The 19271-nt window shown below is 37.8% G+C and overlaps 1 protein-coding gene across 2 annotated transcripts; it reads right to left on the bottom strand.

Moving 5' to 3' along the window:
• Nucleotides 1-440: 440 nt before the first annotated feature.
• On the bottom strand, nucleotides 441-13525 carry LOC109486142 (extensin-2-like). Of its 2 annotated transcripts, XM_019789846.1 has the most exons (12): nucleotides 13443-13525; nucleotides 12316-12416; nucleotides 7453-7553; nucleotides 6468-6543; nucleotides 5875-6104; nucleotides 4895-5026; nucleotides 4035-4132; nucleotides 3491-3560; nucleotides 3021-3112; nucleotides 2361-2445; nucleotides 1802-1878; nucleotides 441-558 (listed from the first exon to the last, which is right to left on the bottom strand). In XM_019789846.1, exons 2-12 carry the CDS (start codon nucleotides 12389-12391, stop codon nucleotides 459-461), a joined length of 1137 nt encoding a protein of 378 aa, XP_019645405.1. In that variant the 5' UTR covers nucleotides 12392-12416; nucleotides 13443-13525; the 3' UTR covers nucleotides 441-458. The 2 variants fall into 2 exon arrangements, with proteins under 2 accessions (XP_019645405.1, XP_019645406.1); XM_019789847.1 differs by lacking the exon at nucleotides 1802-1878 and having other exon boundaries at nucleotides 449-558.
• Nucleotides 13526-19271: the final 5746 nt, after the last annotated feature.

The following is a 19271-nucleotide window of genomic DNA, read 5'->3' as shown; positions in this document are numbered from 1 at the left end:
TAGAATATGCTAATTTGATGACGTCATTGGTCAAAATCCAATATGGCGGACTAAATTATTAGCTCTGACGTCATATGACGTCATAATTACACCAAAGTTATTAAATTTAATTCTATTACTACACCATTCTCTGAAAACTTGGTAGACATACGATGAGTGCATAAAAACATATAAAAACGGAAATAAGGTACTGTATAAGAACGCCAGTGTATTCATTCTGATTGAAAGCCGGCTGGGGTCCGCGCGGACCCCAAAAGAAATTCAGATATAATTTTTTTTAAATGGTAGAAACGGAGTTTTCTGCACTGTATTGAGAGACAACTTTGTGGGTGACAATTACCTAAAATTTCAGAAAAAAATCTTTACAAAAAAAAAAGATATTACAGAATATATAGTGCTGGGGTCCGCGCGGACCCCAGGTGTACTGTTTAGGGTTAAGAATGCCGAATCCTCTTTCCTTACTGCTTGCGACATTCGAAGCTTCCGCTAGCCAAGATGGCGGCAAAGGATGGATCGCAGATGGCCGGAGAAACGCACTTACTGTAAACCAGCCCGGCCCTGAAAGAATATGGAATATGGAAAAGACGACATGTAGATTATGAAATAAAGACTGAACTTTAACTTCCAACACTAGATATAGAATTGGGACTTACCCCAAATTTTCGGTTGACTCCATCAACCTTGTTTACGGAATGGACCCGTCTACTCTTGAAACGTGACGTCAGAGACACGTGACCGTAGTAGCAGGTCATACGTGCCAGATAACTTGTGTCGCCCACCGTCTCTGTTCAGGGTAGGTCTGTGAGCTCTTATGTGGACCGCCTCCTTATCTCCTATTGCAAAGAAGTCCGATTCTGAATCAAGGATTTTAACCCCTTCTAGAGATACTGAATGTCCTGGAGACTCAATGTGAATATGTTGTGAATATGTTGTGTCTCTGACGTCACGTTCCAAGAGTAGACGGGTCCATTCCGTGAACAAGGTTGATGGAGTCAACCGAAAATTTGGGGTAAGTCCCAATTCTATATCTAGTGTTGGAAGTTAAAGTTCAGTCTTTATTTCATAATGATTTGTACCAACACAGATGAACTTTCATGCTACGACATGTAGATGTTGCTACTACAAACAACAGAAGTTTTACACTTTGGGGTAAAGATAGTCAGCAAAGTTTGAATATGTACCGCATATTCACCATTGAACATGGATATAATGTTGGTTTTAGTTTAATAGTTGTAAATAGCAACATAATTCAGACATTTAGTGGTAAGTTGTATGATAAATAAAGTTGTCAAAGATTCTTTGGTATATATCGACGATTTTGCCGTAAACGAAATTTGAGACTTTTGCCCTAGATCAACAATTTGAGAACCTTCCATAAATGTTTTTTTGACATGTATCCAAATCATCAGTCTTTTTCGCGATGATAGTTGAAGTAAATAAGCAGACTGAGTTCAGATGATGGATTAACAAATACTGATGATTACTTACTACGTAAAGCTGATGTTCTGTTGACTAATGTAAATCACCTTCCAGTACAATGACAAATGACATATACAAACAATAGAGGCATGAACACAATCACAATGTTTAACCCAATTGAGTATGACAAGATGCTTGTTTATGGTATGATAAGTGTTGGAACTCAAAATAATATGATGAGTATGTGTAGATGCGTGTAAGCATGGTAAGCGTTGATGTTGTGGAAGTAAAAATAAAGCCACTCTTGAGAAAAACGATGAACAAAGATGATGTGTAATGTCGTATGAACGTTGACGTGTTGTGTAGGTAGAGCTGTACTCACGACGGGTGCCACAAGCAAAGCCTACTGCAGCAGTTACAATCGCAACTTGTGCAGTATTCTCCACTTGGAACACAACTCTGAAATCATGAACAGAGCTGAATTGAAATCAAGAGTGCGTGTACGTCTAGAACTTAGAAGTTAGTACTTCTACGTACGAAAACATTTTTTGTCTGAGTGTCATTAGATTTGTGTGTATGCTTTTCTGGGCAGAGTAGGTTGACAGAACGTGGGTTGGGGTTTTACATGCAGAATGGCAGGAGGTCAAAAGATCAATCTAAGGATCTGGGGTAAACGTAAATCTGACCAGGAGCCAACAGGAATTTGAAGTTGAAATGGGGAAGCCAAGGTTTGCCCTCCAACCTTGCACAATTTCTGTCCAAATCCCAATTAAAGTACTTAATACAATCTTCTTGGTTGGTCCAAGAAAACCTAAATATTTTCTTGAAGTCTAAAATCTCTATTTTGTTCCCCAAATAAGATGTGCATTCATGTAGGCAGTACTAAGTCCACAGAGGACTTTCAGTGTAACTAACATTCATCATACATCGATAAAAATTACCTTGGTGGAGCGAACCATGTCTTGGTCAGGTCCGAAGTAGTCGGGAACTAGTCGCCACTTGTTCTCGTCATACTGTTCTAGCAGTCTGTGAATAAGACGACATATGCTTAATCTTTTTTTTGTAACGTACCTTTAGCTTAAAAATGCCTATTTGGCCATTTAGGCCACACCGACTTTATGGATGACATCCTTTGAAGACCCTCAAAAAAGTCTGGCCCAAAATTAAAAATGCTACTAAACCACAGGGATGCAAAGCAGGTATTGTGAATTTGCAGCAGTACATAGCGACGTACACGACAAGCCGGCACATGCGGGCTATTTGCGGAATTTATGAATCGGCACTGTACGTATGTACTGAGGTCTTGAGTCGTGGAGCCTTGGCGCCATCGGTTCCATCCTCCAGCGTTGCCACCGGCTCCGTACTGTCGCTAACTACCATGGAGTACCCAGGCCTAGAGCGAGGCCAGACGTGATCTTTTTCTTCTCTCAAAACAGGCGAAAATCAGTGCGCGCGTGGATGTCACCGATACAATTAAGTCGGTGTGGCCTTAGTTTGATCATAAGCATCTTACTCATTGTGCGAGTGAGGAAAACGCTATATATCTAGATGTGTGAGTTGATGCATCTGATGTGTAAAGTTTACAACATTATTGGACTTACTTAGTTTTGTCCGAGCCTCCTTTGTTCATCCTGGCTCTTCCGGCGTACACCCAAGCTGGAGGCCGAACCACATTCTGGTCATCTACAGTCTCCTAAGATAGTTTGTGTATATTAACATAAAAGACACGCCAGCTACACTTTATTATTCCACTGGGCAAAGAGCTATGCATTAGAAGTAACTACTTTGTGAGAGGACTTAAGGTATCTATCAAAGCACACCAGTTATCAATCATCACAGACAACAAGTGCTCTAAACTTGCTATCTAATTACTTGCTTACGATACGCGAACGTGTCGTTAAGAAACGTAACTTTGGCTGAGTGTTTGTTCATTTAAATTATGAATAGTTTCATGCATTATTTATTGAGCATTACTGTGTACAAATCCGTCTAAATAGACAATTCTAAACGTAGCATTATAACGTAAAACAGCGAAAGGATATGGACTCTGATTAGCACATATTTTACCCACCCAGCCAGTGTCATCTGCTTGATACTTGTTACGACTGGCCTCTTCTCTTTCAATTTCTGCTTCCAACATCCTTTGGGACAGGAAAATGTATTAGTAACTACCTTGCAAATCATATCCTTATACGGGAATGAATTGCTCTCTACAAATATAAAAGAATTTAATTTTATACAAGATGATACATGTTTATTGTTTATTGTTTATTTAAGCAGAGAACACATCACCCTGAAAGGGCGGTTTTCAATGCACCCTGGGGGGCAATCCCCAAACACAATGAAATAATAACAATATAATACAACATAAAGTAATCACTGAAGAAACTTATGTACAATCAAGGGGCAAATTAAAATAAGGTAACTTAAGCACGAACTTAAGTAACAGAAGAATAAGCGGTCCAAAGTAGCCAAACATCGAATAATATCAATTCAATCATACAGAAATCAAAATAAATAATAAGTGAAATAAGGAAAAATTTCATATCAATGTACAATTGGCAGGCAGTCTTGTACTTTAATTTTATAACGCTCAGGAATAGATAACATTGTACCTTGCTTGCTGCAGTACCCAGGGTGGAGGCATGCGGCGCTTCGCTCTATCGGCGTACACCCAGGGAGGAGGGCGAAACTCCTCATCCTCAGTACCGTCCTGCGGAAGACACCGTTAGGTCACTTCAATTTAATTCCTTGGTTCCCGGATTTTTTTTCAGAAAAAAATATGAAGCAAAAAGGCGAAAAAATAGGCTTCCCATTATAGCCCCGAATGCTACGATGGGAGCCATGAAGTCAACAAAAAATGCTGAGTTAATTTTTAAGAATGAATTTTGAACATTCAATCAAACCACTGCATTGATAGATGGAAAACTGTAACAACTAGGAAGAAAGGACTTTCCTCAGCTGGTGAGGGCAACATATGAGCATATTTGAGTTGATTCAGAACCATAATCTTTTTTTTATTCAAATCAGAAAAAAATGAAGAGGTAAATCCGAGAACCAACAACTTAAGCTGTTGAGGCCTTAATGTATTTCAGACACCAGTATGTAAAATAGGAGTCTCGTAAGCTGTTAATCATCTGTTTTCAATACAATTAGATAATATTCAAGTTCCAGTGTAAAACATTTTATATTTTATGTATTATTTTAACCCTTATGAGAACTCTGCATCCATCAGCTTATGTGCTCTATGTGGCAGAGACTGTCATACTCTTATATAACTGTTCAGCTAGCATATCCAAAGCTGTAAGGCTGATATCTTATAGGATATCACCTTGGTCAATTTTGACTAAAGGGGTCAAAAAGGAACCCTTATAACAATATAGATTTAGTAGTACTTTCTTTTCACTGCTAGTCTAATCGCAAGAAATTTAGTAAACATCATCTTACACCGCTACTACGCCATACTACGACTTACAGGCGTGTAGTAGGATGTCAAGAAAGGTGAGTCCCGTAGTGGTGCCGTGTGGCGTCTTGATTGGTCAGCGTAAACCCAGTTAGGTGGCCGGCTGTCCATCATTTCGTCCTCCGCACTTCCTGCCACCAACTCCTGTGTATAATGACAATGAAAATGAATTGCTTACGTCACGTATCAGTAAAGTCTCGTGTGAATACGGTCACGTGTTTATAAACCGTAACTCTCGCGAGATCACGTTATGAAGTGATTGGTCATTAATTATCCTGATGAAGGCGACAGTGGTCGCTGAAAATTTGATCTCTGTGTAATTGTGTGTTGGGATAAAGTTTAACGCTTTACTATGAAAATGAAGTTAATTGCATATTCATGCCCCAGTTGGGCTAAATGCACCACTTTAGTTACAAATAAGGATTAGGCAAGCTATGCTATGTTCTCTATATATCTAAGTTGTACATGTTTTTTCTCTCTTCTTTAGACAGTTTATTGCATATTCATACTTTTTGTAATGGTAAACATTCCGATACAAGTGTTTACTGGTACTCTGCTTATAGGTAGATTCTCTGTAAGCCTACTACATAGTTATTTGTAACAAATATAACATTTAATAGATACAAAACGGCCTGAACATTCTGATAGACTGTACTTGCAATACTTAATTGTGGGTCTAGGTTACATGCCATAAAGTTTTACATCAACAAAGAGTTGGCATTGCTTCCAAAAAAACTGGGCCCATCACCCTTCACTTAACCACGACGGAGGCCGACATCGTCTACCAGATACCTTTGACCCAGTGTTGACGTCACACTTTAAAGACGCCACGTGACAAGCTCACTAGGTCAGTCTACTGAGGAAGACCAGAGTGACTGGTCGAAACTCTAGGTGAGAGAACTTTTTGTGTTGGATCAAAAGTTTTAACATGTAACTGCCAACATAGACGAACTTTCATGATAATAAAAAAAAAAAAAGATTGAGTACTTCACCTCTAGCGGTCTATTTGAGTAGAGACCTGAGCGTAAGAACACGCTCCTGGGCGGGGGGCGTCTCTTATCCACACCGACGTCACGGTACAGGGCCCGGGGAGGGGGGCGTCTTTTCACCGGGTACAGGGACTCTATGTCCGACAGGAGGTACCTCGGCGGAGGACGGCGTTTATTCACGTCGTCCACTTTGTACAGTGATTTCGGTGGTGGTCTTCTCTTTTCCATTGATTCTAAAACGTAAATGTCACAGCTGAGCAAGGCAACCCCCTACTAATTAATTTACAGTATTGAGAAAAAAATCAATCATTGAGTGAACTAACACATTACAACAATCCTACAAATCAACCAGTTAGCAAACAGATTAGACTGTATTTAAATAATCTGTATTTTGTAAGTGTGGTATAATCGTTCGAGTCCTGACATGCCACTGATCCTGTGCCCTTGGGAAAGGCACTTAACACGACTTTCCTCGCTTAAAATGAGTACTGCGTTATCCCCTGTTTTGGTGGCGGCATTAATAGAAGCTGAAAAAAACTTGAGTATATAAGAGTAATATTAAGAGTAATCTGCTAAGCGATGTTAGACATATTCACCTTCAATTCCAGTATAAGGTGAAACATGTTCTTGGTCTCTTGGTGCAGAAGCATCGGCAAGCTGTTTCTCGGTCGCCTGATAAAAAAATAAACCAGTACATGTCTTGCTTAGTCCTTACTATAATCCACATGGAAAATGATCTATGATATATCTCAGATAACACTGAAAAGCTATGCCAAGTAGGAAATCTGTGTTGCCATCGGCCATTCTCTGGCCGCAAAGCTGGATTCTCTCTCACACAGACGCAATGTCGCATCCCTATCCCTCTTTTATAGATACTTTCACGGTCGATGTTCAGGAGAACTTGCACTTCTTGTTCCGTCGCTCAGAACCTTTCAGCGTGCCACTAGGTTCTCTTCCAGTTCTCATCAATACACCGTTAACATACCTGACTCCAAGTCATTTTACAACAACAGCTTCTTTCCCCGGACTGCAAAATTATGGAACTCTCTTCCAAACAGTTGCTTTCCGTCCGACTACAATCCACAAAGCTTCAAAACAAAGGTCCACCGCCATCTCCTGACATAACTATACTATACTCACTTGAGTACCTCTGGCTCTATGCCTAGAAGTGGCCAAAAATAATTGGCCTTGCATTGAGTGACACCGTTAAAAAAAGGTAGCTTACGAAAATAAGTCAAAGGCATAGCATAGATTGTGACAAAACATAGTTACACAATTATATATATATATACACATACTATTAGTTACACAGTTATTAATTATATACTTCTTGTCTTAAACTTCCAGATCAACAACAGTCACTAGACCAGTAATGATATATCTTTTATTTTAACGTTGAAAAAATTATCCAAGAGAGTATTGCCAATTATTGTTGGTAATACTAATAGTATTGCCAAAAATTATCCCACATACTAAGCCCACAGTTAGAATTTAATTAATAAGACCGGTTGAAAATTAGGAAAATGAATGTGTTTAACACATGCCACAATCGTATAGCATATTTCACAACAAGTGTTTTACCTGATAGTAGGCAGATTTCGGTGGCGGTCGCCTCTTGTCTTCTTTCTGCAGTACCATGCGCGGCGGAGGGCGGCGCTTCGCAGTGTCGTCAGTCTCAAGACCTAAGAAGATGAACGGGTGTCAACAGTTGAGGGCAAAGGTCAATATTTGGCCAAGAGATGGCAGTCTGAAACCAAATGTAAAGAAGTCTTTTTTCTTCAAAACAGTTGTTGCTGGCGACGTCTCAGGGAGGAGCCTAATGATACATTATTGTGTGCAGTTTGCAAGAATTCTAGGAATAGTACAGGCATTTTGTCCAAAGGAATGGGATGTCCACAGGCATGTCTCTGGCCCACATCTATGCCCACATTCCTGGAAACCCTTGGGAAGGCCTCTCTGCCCCGGATGGCCCTACGTTCTGTGGCCCTGGGACTCGTTCATTATACACTCAGGGGAGTGCACTGTATCTGTCTAGAGTTAACAGGTACCAAGTCTTCCTCAAAATCATGAAATGATGGCAGTGCCATGCAAACAATAACCCTAACAGCAACCACCGTCGCCATGGCAATGTATGTTTTCATTGCCAGTCTTGTTTTGGAGTTGGATGCTATAGGTAAAGGTCAAAGGTTTCAGACTTTTTTATGTGTTGAAAAACTGCCTTTCAGACATTTTCGTGTTGTCTGGTTCGCTAAGGAAGATGTAGGTCTTCATGCGGTCATCAGCTGTCCCAAGTGGTGGGGAGGGGGTTTCTCAATGTTTGGGTAGAATTCTTGCTTGGTTCCACTGTATATATAACTTGTAAAAAAACTTGAGTCTGCCGTCACCACGTCTTGTGAATACATTTTGGCATTAAAAAAAGAGAAGATTGTGGACGCCAAGATACCTGTCCCTTTTCTACAGATACTTTCACGGTCGATGTTCAGGAGAACTTGCACTTCTTGTTCCGCCGCTCAGAACCTTTCAGCGTGCCACTAGCTAGGTTCTCTTCCAGTTCTCATCAATACACCGTCAACATACCTGTCTCAAAGTCATTTTACAACAACAGCTTCCTTCCCCGGACTGCAAAATTAAGGTCCACCGCCATCTCCTGACATAACTACATTATACTCACTTAAGTACCTCTAGCTCTATGCCTAGAAGTGGCCAAAAATAATTGGCTTTGCATTCAGCGACACCGTTAAAAAAAATACCGTAAAAAGAACATCAGCAAGGTCACAGAATAGTATTATTTTTGTCTATTAGTCACATGTTAGGTACCGTACTCATTTAATTAGATTATCACTTGGTTAAGTTCCTTCGCCATCAATTGTAGACTTTGATGCATCATTCTACAAAAAATCAATATTCAACAAAGCCGTTCTCAATCGCATCAAGATATTATTGAATGATTGACTGACTGATTGATTGATTGATTGATTGACTCAATAAATGAATATTATTAGATATATGCGTGAATTGGATTTCTTTACTGCGCCTTGCGTAAAAACACCAAAATCTCAAGAGCAGAGAATTAGAACTCACTATCAACACGACGTAAGTATGCACGTACAAACATTACTTAGGTCAGGCCATGGAAAGGATATCAACACAACAGAAACATGCATATGTTATCAACTATATTCTATATTCTTTCCCTATGATGTATCAATGCCTAGTATGTATGTCACAATTACACTACGTTCCGGAATGTATTGTAAACAGAGAAAACTAGCTTAAGTGCACTATGAACTATGTAATACCTTCAGTGCACTATGCACTTAGTAACATCTAGTGTCAGTGCACAGTAAACCAATCAGTATTGCCCTGATGAAGATGACAGACGGTCATCGAAACGTCGGCTTGAAAAATAAATGGTTGTGATAGAAAGAACTTTGCTATTCAGTCGTTTACCAACCTGATGAAATTATTTACGGATATATTCTAACATGTTTAAACTTGATTAGTCATCAAAGTGACAATTTACCATCCGGTTCAAAATATTCAATAGTAAAAATTATACTTACAAGTTATTATTACAAATAAAATGATAATTATCAATATAAACCTGTTCATAAATGAACACATGTACAAGTAAATTCGGTTTATACAGATGATGCCAGCATTATTTTTTTTTACCCAGTGTGAGTATGTAAACAAGCAGGTTCAGTAAGAATGCAGATCAGTATTTTATTGTTAGCAGAATACTTTGCTATCATTTCTACTTTTATGGGACCTCAAGTGATGCATTTGAGGCACATCATCTCGGTCAAGGCAATGATTGTCAATTCTTACTAAAAATGAGAATATGTCGGTGGTTCAGGGAACAACAAAGTCTATAATCATTCAGCAGTTTATCAGATGGACCCAGATTGGTTGTTTGGAACAACAATAGAAAACTTAATGATTGAGTGAACAATTTTGTAATTTTTTAGTAATGATATGGTAGGTCGTATTGGTCCACTTTAATCGTTGGCTTATAGGTTGTTTATTTTCCTTGGAAGAAGATAATTTTTTTGTTTTTTTAGAGGCTTTTTGCGCTGTCAGTAATGACAACTATTTATTTGAAGTTCGTACTATGGATGTTGCATTCCATAACGTGTTATTCCAAATCATGTTTTGGAATGGACCACATTTTGGAATGCAGGTGCATTCCCCTTCGTTTTATTCCAAATCATGATTTGGAATGGAACACGTTTTGGAACGCAACAATTGACGCCACATAATGACTTGGAAAATTATTAGAGATCTCCTTTGCAGATAGTTCGTCCGTCTAAAGGCTTGATATGACAGAGATCGATAAAACCATTAACCCCTCCCCACTTTCTTGTGGCCTTTCAGTAGGAACATCACTTTCCACTCAACAATAGCTATAGAATCGTGTAATCAAGAAACTGCAAATAGATTACTTTTCTTTACATCATCTGTCAGTCTTTCTGCAATACTGACCTCAATAGCGCTGTAGATGGATTGATGTATTATAGAAAGCATCATTGCTGGTTTATGGTTTCAATGGCCTTTTGAATTTTGCCCAATAATTTTCTGAGGAATATGATACACTCGATCAATACTACTTTTTGGTCGCTATTTCTATCATCTATTATTATCATCTGTTATTCAGCACATTGACATTGAAAAAAGTTATTCACAATTGTAGTGCGTTTTAGACATAAGGGATAGCGAATTTTAGCATTAATGAATGAAGACCTTTATTGTACATTTGTGTTCTACAGAACTAAGTAGAGGTCGCATGGGTACAGAACATGAACATAAACATATATACATTACATACATATGAACATATAAGAGTGTAAATAAATGTCTAATTTCTATTCTTTTCGGCTTCATCTCGCTTAGTAGTGATTTTATGGATATATGCGGCTGTGAGATTACTTAGAGTAGGTTTATCAAAAGTTAAAAGGAATACAAATTTCTCTTTACTAGTCAAATATCTGAAGTGGGGAAATATACTTAATACATGGCTAAAAAATGTGAGTCTATCTCTACTATACAAGGGGCAATCTATGGTGAAATGTATTTCATCTTCTATTTGTCCTAAACTACAGAATTGACAGGTTCTTTGTTCTATTAATGCACTCTTTGGCAATCAAAAAAGATTTAGCTGGTGATAGAATAACCCACATTCAAATTGATTTTAAGGATTGATAAAACGTTTACTTTTATACTGCCCCGTTAATATATCACGAAAAAATCTCACTTACTAATTCACAAAACCAACTTTCCATTAAAAACGTGGGACTAGTTAGTAGCCACTGCCTTCAAGCAAGAACTCAGAAATTTTAGTATGAATTTCAGAAATATCTACTGCCTAGATACTATTTTCTTTTGGTTTGCTTTATGTCTATATGACCCCCCTTGAAGTAAGTCTCGTTCGTGCTTGAGTTTGCAAATGAAGGTATTAATTTTGATTAATAAAGTCAATAATAAAGTCGAACCCCATAATAGCTAGCGTAATAGTAGAAGTAGAAGTAGAAGTTTTTCCAGACAAATTGTTACCTGTCTCCTGTTAATGTATTGCAATTAGAATTATACTTGATTGTACAAGCAATTAGCCTTCGGGCATGATTTTGCAAATAAAGTTATTTATGTGAATAAAGAATCTCTATTTGCATGTTCATGCCCATGGGGCTAAATACATACATCAGAGTGTGATGTTACATGTACATCATATTGAGTAACATGATAATACATATGATACAAGGATCTTAACAACTACTAGACAATACGTTCTATCTAATCTAGGCCATGAAGATTTCTTTTCTCTTTTCAAAGCAACTGGAGACAAATTTACATAGTTTTTCTATTGTGTGGTCACTACTGGTAGACACTAGATGACTGAATACCTCTTTTTTTGTTCTACCTTTATACAGTTTAAAAAAGCGGATTGTTCGGAATAATATTTAATGCTCGGCATCATGCAGTTTACAGTTAAGTACAAAATGCATTTCATCTTCTACGCTATCAAAGTTCAATTTCAATTTCAATTTTCAATTTTATTAAGAATAGTCAACATAGCAGGGGTACATAGTACTCCTGAATTGTGTGGACTTTACATATTACTAAGTATAAAAAACGCACAAGACAATTACATACAAGAGTGGGACATGAAACAAAAGAACACTAAGTCTGCAATTGGCTATTGTACAGTCTGATTGTGCGGTGGAGGAACGAGTTATACAGTCTGTTTGTCCGTGCCTTGGGCACCGTGATTCCCCCAGAGTTCCTCAAACAGCTCCCTGTGCTGTCCGACCTGGCTCCTGGTACCAAATTATGTAGTGGGTGGTCAGGGCTGAGCATACGCTTGAGCAGCTTGACAGCCGCAAGTTCACGTCTACTCTATTCTCATGTCCTGCAAGTTATACAATAAATGAAACATTAATTCCCCACCTTCTTCTCCGTAGACGGTATAGGTGATGCACGTCAGTAGAAACGCCACCATCACTACCAGCCTCCCGCTTGCCATTCTCGGTTGCCTCGTAGCAGAAATCCTGGAGAAAAAAAACAATCGTTTTACTTAGAATTTTGAGGTTTAAACCCTTAACATGGAATCTACCGTCAATCCTCATGCAGTATTATGCTACAGTATATCGGTTAACGACATCATTTTCCGCTCACAATAATTATAAGGGTCGGCAGATTTGAAACTATCAAAGAAATGTTTAAAACGCTACCAAAAACAGTATCCATACTTGCAGCACTAGGGAAAAAATCGTGTGAAAGACTTCAGTCTTCAGATATCCTGAGGTTTTTTCAACCCTCAACGTGGAATCTATTGTTAACCATTATGAAATATGTTGCTGCTATGGCATATTTTTTTAACGGTGTCGCTCAATGCAAGGCCATTGGCCACTTCTTGGCATAGAGCTAGCCTGTAACTGTAACAGCAACTTTTCTCCCTGAGTCAGAAACATCCTCACAAGTAGTGAGGACTAACTGTTATCAGTTAACTGCATCATTTTTAAAATACGGTCGTTCACAAAAAAAATAATAGCTGACGTGTCAAATAATGTTGACAACTTTACAACAACAGCATCCATAGGCATAGCATTAGTAACATCTACTTTCCAAGCAGAGGTAGGGGTTTCGGGTTATTTTTGGCATGTTTTATGCTTCTTCATCGGTGTTTCTTTTCTTTTTGCACCTGAGTTTTTTTCACCCAACCCAACAACCCACGAAATCCCGATAAAAAGCCTAAAAACACGCCAAAAAATAACCCGAAACCTAAACCTCTGCTTCGAGAATAAGTCACATCAGGGGACGTCGATGAAGGTTAGACATCCAGGTAATACAATACGCAAAAAGCAGTTACTCAAGCAACTGGATTATGATTTCGGAAACGTCAGACGTTTCAGCTAGTATCCACTAGCTTTCGTCAGTGACTAGAAGTGACTGGAAGTGACTGTCACTGACGAAAGCTAGTATATACCAGCTGAAACGTCTGACGTTTCCAAAATCATATCCAGTTGCTTGAGCAACTGCTTTTTTGCGTAACATCAGAGGACCAAAGAGAATACCTTGTCTTGTAGGTTCCTCGCCAAGTTCTCACCGGCAGTACTGAGGCTGCTACCGAAGACAGAGCGTCCTTTATCCCGGTAGTAATTTCCGCTTAGTCACTCCATAATCAAGTCTGATGACGACATCAGGCCTCGTGAGCCCGGCACCAGACATGACAAATGGCCGCCTGGGGCGGAGGGTCCAACGTCAGGGGACACACAGTTAGATTAAAGTCCTACAGCAAGGACGAACAGTGATGTTAATCTTCACACGATGCCAACATGAGTCACATTACAGCTGAATCTCAGTACATTGTGGCACACAAGGAAGAGTGGTTTATTCAATATGAAAAAACACTTGCAGCACCAGTGCTGAACTGCTGTTTCTGTACACAAATATGTACTTCAAATGGTATTGGGACTTACTCATTATACTTTACAAATAAGAATTAAATGAATTAAAGAATGAAGTTACTAATCCTAGTAAAATTCTATTGTAACATTAATTTTTTTACAATATTCTATTGTAATTAAAATTATTAAGTTATTGTATATTCTTAAGTTATTGTATATTGTATATTAATTAACATTTATGGTCATTCAGCAGGCGAACACAATGAGGTAGTGTGTTGTTTGACATACTTTGTGTCCGGCACTTCAACTGTGTCAGTTTCGAACTGTTTCTAAGTGTTCTATTGTGGATATCAAACCCTTTATTATGGCATCCAAAAACTGTATTTCTCACAACATCTTATGCTTGTATTTTAGGATATATTTTTTCGTATTAATTAAAGCAAATAGATATACTACTAGTAATAGTATATGGTACGCAAAATAATACTGCTATTAACAGAACTTTCTTTTAAAATGGTTCAGGCTTGTCATTTGGCTTGTCAACTGCTGCAACCGTACAAACTATGAAGCAGCGTCAAGGTTTACTGGTTCAATCCACCGTGACTGGTTCAACAAAAATGTTTTCAAAACAGCCATATTGTGTTTCTGGATGCAAACAAATAAAAAAGACAAATTGTAAAAGCTGTATTATTTGAGTTATCGACGAGTTATCTGCCTCCTAAGCGTCGTGACCAACCAGTAGAGTTATAAATAGAGCAATAATAGATTAAGATATCTCCTAATTTATACTGCCAAGGTGCACATTTTGATATAACTTGATTTGTGCCATCTTGTTAAAATGTTTCTTTTTTTAATTCTCACTCCTACATGACGATGCTGTTTACGTTTCTGTATCTATATATAGACTGGTTTATTTCGAAAGGAACATGCACACAACATACATATAAGTTGCTAATTGCAGCCCGCAGGCTGAATTGGGCAGCTTTTACAATGAGATACACAGGTAGAATATATTTAACATGTACATAACTTAAGCATAAGCATCAAATATTGCACTAGATTATTGCACTTTTATGTTTAAATTACGGCATTACAAGATCGGTTACAAATTACATGATCTGTATAAATGTAGCCGGTATAACCGCCCTTCGGCGTAACACACCAGCGTCGCAGGCACGCGGTGCGGCGGCAGCTAGCTATATCACACCGAACGACCTGTAACACCCAATCTTTATGCAGGACTTGTTTAAAGCTTTCTAGTGACGATGCCCTAACTGTGCTTTGTGGCAACGAGTTCCACTCTAAAGATTTTCCTCTCTGCCAGCAGATTAATAGCTCTCTTCTTTAATTAAATCAATTAAGTTAAAACCAATCCACCGTGGCCAACAGAGGAGTCATTGGTATAATGTGAATAAATTGCCTTTTCACAATTGATATCTTACGCTTCCGCTTCTGGGTGTATTTTACTCATCGAGAAATAAGGAGAACAATCTATCATAAATCGAATTAACACTGACAGAATGGTTGGAAAATTATTATCCTTTATTTAGTCAATGTACACAATAAAAATGCTTCCATTTGTTATTTAGTCTTTTTAAATATTTGACCAGGACTGCCTGAAAAAAATAGCTCAGGTTTCGACCTGAGTGTATCTTCCTGGAAAAATAAACAAAGTTAAAGTGTTGTTTTCTGTTGTTATTGTGTTCAGCAAAACTGTTTCACTTTAAATACTAGTATATACTAGTATGGTCTCTCATGTTTAAATCAATGCACTAAAATCAGTACCTTCGTAGCTGTAATAAGATAAAAAGTTGACGCCGGTTTATTATCGCCATGATTATGCTACACGACCAATACGAAGAATATAAACTGTTCTGTCATCTGTATTATAGTAGATCAAGTACTATTATTTCGAGGTTTTTTCCCTGCTGTTATCCTTGTTTTATCTCGATTGTATTTTTGGATCCGTGGATTATTTCTCTGTTACCATTACGTTATTACTTTTTGCTTTGTTCATGTCTTGTCTGTACATGTTTTTTTATTTCGAAATACCAATAAAAATAAAAATAAAAAGAATATAAACATCTTTCTTTGTCCACTACCAAATACAAGACATGCATTAATATGATCATTTTGACAGCGATGCCCCTGGCTTTGTGGCAGTAATTTTAGCAGTAAAAATCGATTTTCTAAAGTGGAGTATTTCATCCTATCCATTAGTCTGAAGACGACTACATCAATAACATTAGGATGAAGAAATATTGAGGCTGTAACCAAGAATCGCCTTCATGCTCGGTCCTCATTTGCATACGTTTATAATTTAAATCTAGATTAAACCGGTTCGATCTGGAACAATCTACTCTTCTCCAGTACTAGTCTACTCATTGAATAGAATAGATAACGTAGTTCGAGCGATGCCGTGAATCATCAGCATGTGTATTTCCTGTATGTCGACCAAATCCATGTTGATTTGATTATATGGATGACATCCGCGCGCGCATGAATTTTCGTCCGTTTCCCAAAAAAGGTTTTTTGACGATACTGTAAATCTTACAACGTAGCTGCAAATTGAGCAAATCTATGTCGTAAAAATTGAAACATGTATATGTTGGAAAACGATACTTATGTCGCAAAATGCCAAAATCCCAAAGGAAAAGGAACGAAAATAAAATGCTAATAAAATATAGTACTCTATGTCTTTAGTCATTTGTTCAATCTTCATGACCACCTAGATTTTATAGTGAAGGCAATTTTTTTTTTATTCGCACGCTCGCATCAGTTTTTCGGGTTGCCAGAGGATGTCACCCATGTAATCAAATCAACATGGCCTGAGGAACGTTCTGTGCCCTTTATTTCTAATCTCCGCTCACGTATTATTGAATGACCCCGAGAAAATGTCAGCTCCGGTTTAATCATGACAGGGTGAGCAGGGTTTATTGTCTTGACAGAGACAGCGATCTAATAGCTATTGAGAGAGTGCAACGGCGAGCTTTACGGATCATCAATCAATCAATCAATCAATCAAAATGGTTTATTAATACATTTTGTCAGCCAGTGTCCTCACTATGAGACCGACAGAAACAGATTATTTCAGACAGTTACAACAATTTCTCCATCCTTTCGTCATTTAGAAGATCACCAAAAAACTGCATTGCTACTAAGATCACAAAACCCACTAATTATGCACAATGTGGGACTATTCATTATCCACTGCCTTCAAAGAAGAAGTCGAACCCCATAATAGCTAGCGTAGTAGTAGAAGTAGAAGTTGCTACCTGTCTCCTGTTAATGTATTGCAATGAGTATTATACTTAATTGTAAAAGCAATTAGCCTTCGGGCATGATTTTTCGAATAAAGTTTCATTAATACGAGTAAAAGACATTGCAGCCAGGCTGAATTGCGCCTTCTGTTCATACATATTGGGCAGGACACATTAAAAAAATTTTACAACATAGTTTAAAAACAATACATTAGTGTCAATTGCTTCTAATATCAGTGATTGCCTCTAATTCATTTTCAAGCGTTCAGGATCCGCAACATCGATGGTACAGGATTGTTCTTAAACCTTAGAGTTCGGCAGGTCGGTACGGTTAGTTCATTAAAATTCCTAAGGGACCGTCCATGTCATCTCTCTGGGTGGAAGACAGGAGGTACCCAACCTTCCTACACTCAGAGAACGACGAGAACTGGCAGCCGTGAAGCTGCTCAAAGCCATGCTGAACGCGGACCATCCCCTCCATGACTTGGTGGAGGGGTTGATGAGCACGGGGAGGTCCTAATTAAGGAACGCGGGAAGACTCGGGGTTCCCATGGCAAGAATCTCCAGACTGCAGAGTTCATTTCTTCATCACACAACCAGACTCTGTAACAGTCAAATGCAGACTTAGTTTTTATGTGTTGTACATATTGTAATTGTCGTGAATCTGTATGTTCTGTTCGTACTTACATTGTATTTTTATGTATTATGTAAGGTCAGCACAATTCAGCGGTCCATAATTTTTATGTACTGCTGCTATGCTGACCACTGTTTTGAATAAAGAATAAAGAATAATCATGTCATGCAAACTGTGATATTCTGTGCTGTAAATAAATACATGAATAAATAGAACTTCATAAATACACTATTGTCAGGTTTGACTTCAGATACATAAAAGGAAAAAAATGAAAAAAAATTAAAGACGACAAAAAAGACAAATAAAAATCAATAAAAATATAACATTGTGTTATGAGTTGTTTATTGAAGAAGATGAATATAGTACGTATGTACGTAGATCTATCACAATTGGATACTGATAGATACTGATATTCTCTGATATACATAAATACATGTAAAATAGAATTTCATAAATACACTATTGACAGGTTTGGCTGCAGATACACAAAAGAAAAAAAATTGAAAAAAAATTAAAGACGACAAAAAAAGACAAATAAAAAACAAACTAGCAATAAAAAGATAAAATTGGGCTCTATGTTATTTGTTGAAGAAGACGTATGTAGTACGTATCTATCACAAGTCTGTTATACTAAATATCAATGAAAGTTGATTATCAAAAAGATGATGAATGATTTAGTAGTCTCTACAGACCTTAGGGCGGAAGGCCAATAATTATTTTGTATTTGGAACAGAACCAAGAAAGCAATTCGTAATTCATTATAATGATTCATAGTTATACCATGCACCAACATATCAACCTGAAAAAAAAAACACAAATACGGTTACAACTTCAGGAATAAGTCTAAATCAAAAGAATAAATACAAATTTGCTTGTTTTGTTACGGAATTTTGGTCGTGCAAAAAAAAATCACATAGTCGTTGGTACACCTGAAGACCAAAATCAGTATTTCTCACATTTTATGAACGTCATTTACACATGCTGTATACTTCAGCGTAAGGAGCTAAATGCATACCCATGAACATTTATAATATCTAAATATAAGAATTAAAATGATTATGTTCACATACCAACAACTGTGTGGTGCCCAGATTTAGTTAATTAGTTTAAGGCCACACCAAGTTTATTTTATGGATGACGTCCTTTAGAGACCCTATATCTAATGCGAGAGGGCGAAAAAAAAACAAGAAGGGCCCTAAAAAACAAGATGCCTAGATTAGAAATATACTAAGAGACGACAAATGTTAGGACACAAATTGAATGAGGTGACACAGTGTAACAAGCAAGAAGTCTTTTATTCATCATCAAAATAGCAATAAATCAGGTGGAACAGCAGTTGTCGTCCTGTTTCTTTCATCACATTTTTGCTTTTTACCCATTCGCGTTACGGGTTTCACGTCAATCTGACGATTTGCAGCACTGTCGTGACGCTTTGGTCATAGTTACAGGAAGCGGAATTTCTTGTTGTTTTTTTCTAGGAACAGGCCAAAATCAATTGCGCGCGCGGACGTCATCCATAGAATTTACTTGGTATGGCCTAATATGATGTATTGGACAAACTTTAAATTCGTATACAAATGTCTCAAGAAGACACAAGACAGC

This window comes from Branchiostoma belcheri, unplaced genomic scaffold (assembly GCF_001625305.1).
Source record: "Branchiostoma belcheri isolate BF01 breed outbred unplaced genomic scaffold, Haploidv18h27 scaffold8, whole genome shotgun sequence".
NCBI lineage: Eukaryota > Metazoa > Chordata > Leptocardii > Amphioxiformes > Branchiostomatidae > Branchiostoma > Branchiostoma belcheri.
This window is presented reverse-complemented; position numbering and strand designations above follow the sequence as displayed.

Coding starts and splice junctions, on each gene's coding strand:
- LOC109486142 (XM_019789846.1), bottom strand. CDS start 12,391: ATGGCAAGCGGGAGGCTGGTAGTGATGGTGGCGTTTCTACTGACGTGC. Junction 6,544..7,452: donor CGAAATCTGCCTACTATCAG/GTAAAACACTTG, acceptor TTTTTTTATCAG/GCGACCGAGAAACAGCTTGC. Junction 1,879..2,360: donor ACATGGTTCGCTCCACCAAG/GTAATTTTTATC, acceptor TCATGATTTCAG/AGTTGTGTTCCAAGTGGAGA.